We start from the raw sequence: 7,226 nt of genomic DNA, 5'->3' as shown, positions 1-7,226 counted from the left end.
CAGAATGGCTAAAAGCATACAATTTTCTAATCTTAAATGTCCTGCATAGCCTGTTCTTTGCCCCCCTCCTCTGTTTCTGGTTAGACCACTCTCTGAGCTTGGGTTATCTGCTGCTTCTCACAAAGTCAGGATGAAAGCTTCCTAAGGACCTGCAAAACATCCTCTCTGTCTCGAGTGCTCCCATTGTCTTCATATAGCTAGTCTTATACGGGTCCTCTGGTCTAGCTTAAATTTCACCCCTTCCCAAGTAGTCACTTGATAATTCTGTCTGTATTAAACTTACAATATCTTCTTATATATCTAATTACTGTTTTCCCCATTGCTTTAGAATTTAAACCCCACAACAAGAACATTCTTATCATGCTATGATCTCCCCTGTGGCTAACTTTGTCCCTGGCATACTAAGTGGACTTATTAAATATTTGCTAAATCAGTGATCTGAAATCTAGTTTACTGTACCTAGCAACCAAGGCAGAAAGCTCTATAATCCGGTGCATAAACGGTCATTTTTAAAACACAGCTGTGCTAGAGTGGGAAGCCACACTCTTTTTGAGCAATTCTAGGTTAGCAAATAGGAGCTATGTTTACCTTATGATCACATCATAGGAGTCGATTTTTTCTCCTAATGTCTTATTCTTCAACACGCCTCCATTACCGACCACCACACACCTTTTACACGGCACACTGTGGAGCAAACAGACAAGTGTGAGACTGAAAAATCTCATTTATGATTTGGAGTGATTCCAAGAACCCGTTCCTGCTCTCAAGAACTAAGTAAAATTTCAGATGTCGTCCAAGTAGAAAAATAACCAACTGTGCCTGAGGTCCAGAGACTCAAGAAAAACAATGCTGCTGGGGAAAGCAAAGCATCATGGTTGATGTCAGCCCTTAACAGCTCATGCCCACGTCCATTCTCTCCTGTGTTCCTTAACATCACCAGGTTGGAGAGAGAAGCCTGATAGACAAATGAAGAAATGAATTTGAGGGGGAAATGTATCACTCAAAGTCCAAACTCCGAACAGGTGGGACTAGCATTTGGTTCTGAGCTTTCAGAGTGCCAAGGGGTTCCATCAGCATAAACTTGCAGGTCCTGCTAGCCTAGCTCACATTACATCGCTATCTCCATTCTAAACCAGTATTCCCCACTCCTTATCTGCCCCTGGCTTTCTCCTGCATCATACGAGTGTGGAAATGACCAGTTTGGAATGTGGTAGAGGAAGGGCAGCTTTCTGCCTGGGCTCTCTTGAATTTCTCAAACATGACTGCTTCTTGGTGTTTCACCCAAACACAGCATTCACTGTGCTTCTGAAAAAAAAGCTTTAAGTAGAGCACAAAGATTCCAAGGCAGAATCAAACCCTGGGGTGGCACAGCATTGGCCCTTGGCTAAAGTGACCGTGGCCTGGGATTTTCTTGCTCTGACCATCATCCACTAGGCCTAAGAAATGATAGATCTCTAGGAGACGAGCAAAGGAATCTGCTAAGGGCTCCTTCCTAACAGGGGAAATCTAAAGACAAACCTGGTCCTCAAGCCAGCAGCAGAGCCAACCTCCAAATTCTAAGACTTAAACCTTAATAGAGAAACTGTACAAATGCTGTGTAATATTTAAACCTGGAGAGTGTAGGAGTGGGAAAACATTTTTTAAAACCCAGATTGGGTTAAGAGATGATGTATGTGTTCTGTAATCAAGTTTAACATATTTTCAGAGACTTGCCTTGCATATTTCAATAAATTATGTCATGTTTTAACACGGATATTACAAAAGCACTTCTAAAAATATAAAATTCTTTGCCTGTTTTAGTTATTCTCTCTCTCTCCTCTCTCTCTCTCTCTCTCTCTCTCTCTCTCTCTCTCATGTGGGGGCACAAGTGTGGTGATCAGAAGTGTGGTAGAGGAAACCCAGCTCACCACAGCTCCCAGCTCCTCACTGCTAGAGAGAGGGTACCACTGTCAAACCAATTTATGGGCATTGGTTCTCCCTTTCCATCATGTGGGTGCTGGCGACACACAGATCCATCACAAATGGCAGTGAGCACCTATACCTACTGAGCCATCTCACCAGCCCCAGTCCCCCAAACATTCTGACACACTTTAACTAGAGGCTCTTAGTTCTCAACAACTGTGAGTTCTGCTGGCATCAGTATCTACTTCACCAGATAAGAACAAGAAACAACAGTTTTATGGCTGTCAAGAATTTGGGGGCTGAAAGACAGGGGCATTGCCCAATAAAATTATCCAGTAAAAAGTCTGGTCACAAATCTTCAAAAAAAAACAAAAAACAAACAAATCTTTGCATAATCAATCCACATCACAATATGTTCTGGAGGTGTCTTCTTAGGTCTGCTTATTTTAAGAAGGAAACTGTCTGGGAAGTGAATGTGGTCTGGGTGCATTATGTGAAATTTCCAAACAATCAATAAAAATATTATGTTAAAAAAAATTACAAAGTAGTATCATGCATTAAGAAAGGAAAAAAGGAAGGAGAGGAGAAAGAGAAAGAAAGTTGTCTCTAGTGACTTTTATAAACAAGTCTGACCTCAATATGAACTGGAGGAAGCCCAGCTCCTTACCACTAGAGGGAGGGTACCACTGTCAAACCCTCTTTTCAGAGTATTACAGCTGTTCTCCTCAGGAGGTCTGTCCCACAAATGCCCTCCACAGGGAGCAATTCCTTCTCCAGAAACTCAAGGTCAGTTCTTTCCCAGGCTGATCCTGCTGAAGCTGGCCATTCCTCACCCCTCCTGGAAATCCTGAGCAAGCCTGGGCATCTAGACAGGGTGGCTCAGAACCTACAGGTTAGAAGCAACAGCTGTTTCCTTGAGACAGCCTGAATGGAGATCAGGGAAGAGTATCAGCGATCAACAGTCTAACCCCTCAGCCTCCACTGAAGACTGAAAGCCGCTTTCGCTCTTTATTTGGAAGTGGGGACATCGAGACAGGGTTTCTGTGTGTAACAGATTTGACAGGAACTAGCTCTGCTCGGCCACTTTCAATTCTATTAGGCAAAGAACTGCTTTTCCCTAAGTAGAGGGAGAATTCTAAGGGCTCTAACTTTTATCCTGGCCTGGAACTCCTGTCTAATACCAGACTACAGTCTTGAATACACCAACCACAGAAGGACAAGCGCTGCTGGGAGTGAAGGCTCCCAGCATGCCCTCTGGGACATTACACTGGAGTTTCAATAAAGGATTCCAGGCTCATAAGCTGGAGCTCTGAAGTTCATTCCCGAAAGAGGTAACTTGGCTCAGTCCCAAACTGGGCGAACGCTGTAAGGCTGCAATGCACTGACAGGGTGAACCGTAGTATTCCTAAAGTATGCCTCCCTATCAGACCAAGTTGTATGTGGCATCATGACCAAAGGATCAGATGGGGGCTACCATCTGTCATGCCAGAGCATTGATTCTCCCCTCAAAGTACGAGTCCTGGACCTCCCACAGGCCTTACTAATACGGTCAGCCAAGAGAACCAAGGATACAGGGTTCTTGAAAACTAGCCCCACAGAGTGCTGTTCTTGGGCATCACACCTCTGTGTCAAACACTTGTAGGAATTCCATTTTCTGTTTTCTTCTTTGCCAGCTTTACAGGGGACAGGGGAAGAAAGGGCCTTTGCTGGAAGAAAAACTCCCCAGGCATCCAGAGGAAACCCTGTCCCTGAGATCCCATCTTTCCTCAGAAAATAAGATACCACAAAGACTTTACTGAAGCTCACATAGGTTACAGGGAATGGGGGGTAGCGCTAGCATGGCCTGTTCCCAGGAGCGTCTTATCCACAGCTCCACTGCAGTTCTGGCAGGTACAGAATGATACCAACTGCCCGAACCACTGCTCTGGGAACTCGCTTCTCCCAAACAGATTTTCATTTTCTATAAAAGAGCTGATGCCTCCTGCCCCTCATGATGCACTTGACCTTGGACTCTGGCTGCCCTGGCACCTTAGATGTGAGAAAGGATTCCCAGAATCCTCTGGGGATTGTGTAACTTCATCATGTTTGTTTTTTGTTTGTTTTTGTTTGTTCGTTTGTTCTGAGACAGGGTTTCTCTGTATAGCCTCAACTGTCCTAAAACTCGCTCTGTTGACAAAGATGGCCTCGAACACATAGAAATCAACCTGCCCCTCTCTGCCTCCTGAGTTCTGGGATTAAAGGAGCGCACCACCACCATCTGGCTCATCAATCATGTTTACTTAGCACCATCTTCATGCACAAATAGCTGAGGTGAATTCTGAGTGCCTAGAAGAAAGAGTGGTGTCCTTTTTCTTGCCTGTCATTCCAACAAAACCACTCACTCATTTACAGGGATTTCCAAACTCAGTTCGGTTCTCACATTAAGTGTGTGGATGTTACTCTCCCTAAGTGTGTGGAGAGGCAGATTTCTGTTACTCTACCTGGGAAAAAAGTAAGGAAATACACAGATCCCCAAGAGTCTTATCTACTAATCAAATAACTGCAGAGTGTCAGAACTTGTAAAAGTAAGACCTCAACAGCTGCTGAGGAAGCAGGGCTAGGATTCATATCCTCTACATAGAAGGCATGTTTCTCCTGAGATCAGGCAAGACCAAGAGTCACACCACTGTACAGGGCTACAACCCCTGGCTGAGTCACTACTCCACAATACACAGAAAGTAAACTGTAGCTACTATTACAAACAGTCTGTGATATATCTTCATTACTGAGTGCGTTGAGATGTTCTCTTTTTACCTTGGTAACATGTAATACATTAAAACATGTCACGCTCGCGTTAGTGTAAGAATCTATGGCAGGTCCTACTGGCCAAGCTCTCAATAACCCAGAAGCCTCCTTTTGTAAGCCTACAAGTGGTGAGTTCATTATCCCTCACACTGATTGGTCTAGTTGCAGCCATGTGACTCATCCCACATGATCAATCAGATAGTAGGAGAGTCTGTTAGATGCTTTCAGAAAAGATTCTGAATGGTATAAGTAAAACATTATTTTGATCTTCCCCTTCCTTTCAGCTTAGACATTGACACTGAATGACACAGGTTAGAGCAGAGACCACCATCTTGTACCTAAACAGAAAAAAACCACAGAGATTCTGCCTTAGATTCCTCACACCACTGAGCCACTATTCAACCCCTCAACCAGAGACATGCCATAAAAATGCTAAGACTGCACACAGTCTAAATTCAGGAAGCTTCAGGAAGACAACTTCGGGTATAAATTGGCACTTTACGTTCAGTGAAGCCATTGGCATACCCTATAGGAACCATAAACCTCAAGACTGATAATGCATGTTCAATCAGAAATCAATATTCCTTGAAGCCAAACCCTAAAATAGTGTGCAATTAGGGATGAAGGCCAAGTTCTCTACTCCCTTAGTGCCTCTAGGAATGTGGTTTGATGATCTGACCCCTCTCATCACAGTTTGTGTGAAATACAGAAACCACTGACGTCTTCCATGTTGGGGGTTTTTTGTTTGTTTTTTTTTTTTGTTTCATTTTGTTTTGGATAGGGGAGCCTCAGCTCTTGTATCTTATCTTAGCATCTGTGCAGAGATGGTAGGAAACGGGTAGTGGCTGCCCTGTGCTTTTTACCACAGATGAATCCTCTGTTGTTCACAACTTCCTCTGCTCTCAGCTCCTCCACCCTATACGGGCTTGGAGGTATACAACCCTTCACTCAGCAGAATGTCAGAGTGTGGACGGGATGCAGACCTTCAGCATGTTTGTAGTGTTTCTAACAAGCTTCTGTTCTTTCTCACCGCAGGCTCCTGCCCTGACTCTCCTTGTAACCAATCCAACCCAGTTCTGTTGAGCCGACATAGTGGGGTTCTGCTTCATCGAGCAGCTAGACAACTTCTACAACCCATCACGCAGTTAGCTGCCAACTGCTTTAACGCAGGTGTTTCCCTTCGTAGGTATTTATATGTAGTTACTGTATAACTACCTAGACTGTGGGACTAAAGCATTCTTCATCTGGTGGCTGGGGGTGGGCAGCAAGTTGGTGCATTTTAAGTGGAAGCTGCAGTTCTGCATGCCAAGGCTTCTGTGGCTCCTCACTGGGGAGGGATGAAATTCCACTGGAGAGGTTGCAATATCCCTGAGGCCAGGACCAGGCTAGAACAAGGGAGTGACATGGACAACAAAGAAGTCATAAACTTAGATTATGGGCTTGTTTTAAGTGTCCTTGGCAGTTTTCTTATAATGTCCATCTTTAGTGAGGCTCAGTGGGCATGGAAGTTATGCTCCCTGAGCTTAGGTGAATTGAGAAAATCTTTATCTGTGAGAAAGCACAGGAGCAGCGCAGAGAGGCGTGGCTCGGCTATTTATCTCAGTTGACTTCAGGAGCATCCGTGGCACATAAACACTTGGGGACCAAAGAAACAACAGAGAAAGCTCCTAAAAAGACTATCACCATGCTTCCCTCCACCCTTACAACAGGACATACTTTTTTATTATTATTACATTTTGCTTATTTAGTGTGAGAGAGAACACTCAGGTCTCTCTTTTCACTCTATGTACCCGAAGTCGAACTCAGGATGTCAGGCTTACTAGGTGGGCACAAAATGACCTAGACAACAGGCAACATCTCCCCTCCCCTTTCTAGCCAGACATGGCCAGTGCCTCAGTTTACCCCACCAGAGTCATCAGTGGCCAAAAGGGCGTATTTAATGATCGATTCTGAGGGTGGAGAAGGAGGAGACAGTCTGAAAAGCTCCAGCTTGTAAGACTTGCCAATCCCCATGACATAAATAATGGCTCCAGATGGCAAGCTTCCAGCTAAAACTGCTAACTTTGGAGCTGGCAAGAGATAGAGCCCTCCCGTGTTGGCCCTTCTGGCTCCAGCTCATCAGCAGGTACAGTGAACAGTTGTGTGTGGCTTCTTGATAGCTCCACAAGCAGAAGGCAAGCCTCACAAAGGGGTTCATGCCCCTTCGCCCGTTCCTCCTCCCTTCTGGTAGGAATGGAGACATAATAGCTTGGACCCCAGTTTTCATGTTGAACCCTAAGGAAGAAGCCATGAACTGAGCAACAGCAGCATCCAACACAAAGAAGCCTTGGCCCTGATGACCACAGAATTGCCGGGGCAGGCCTGCAAACTTCATGCATGTAAAAAAAAAAAAAAAATGAGAAAGAGGAAAAGTATCCAGCTTACAAATTTAACTGATACTTTACATTTTCCCTTCACAAAGGAATCTACCAAAGCATTAGACACTTTTGATTTAGTTATCTGAAGCAAACTAATGTGACCTTAAAGCATTTATACTTGAA

The 7,226-nt window shown here is 44.5% G+C and overlaps 1 protein-coding gene across 5 annotated transcripts in view; it reads right to left on the bottom strand.

Moving 5' to 3' along the window:
• The window catches only part of St3gal6 (ST3 beta-galactoside alpha-2,3-sialyltransferase 6), a 58,911-nt gene that overhangs the window by 9,065 nt on the left and 42,620 nt on the right, over positions 1-7,226 (bottom strand). For all 5 annotated transcript variants that reach the window (XM_005344935.3, XM_026785836.1, XM_026785829.1 and 2 more), the window contains one exon: positions 589-684. In XM_005344935.3, coding sequence (XP_005344992.1) covers positions 589-684 — 96 coding nt within the window. The remainder of the gene's footprint in view (positions 1-588; positions 685-7,226) is intronic.

The sequence above is a fragment of the Microtus ochrogaster genome, chromosome 2 (assembly GCF_000317375.1).
Source record: "Microtus ochrogaster isolate Prairie Vole_2 chromosome 2, MicOch1.0, whole genome shotgun sequence".
In the NCBI taxonomy this organism is placed as follows: domain Eukaryota; kingdom Metazoa; phylum Chordata; class Mammalia; order Rodentia; family Cricetidae; genus Microtus; species Microtus ochrogaster.
This window is presented reverse-complemented; position numbering and strand designations above follow the sequence as displayed.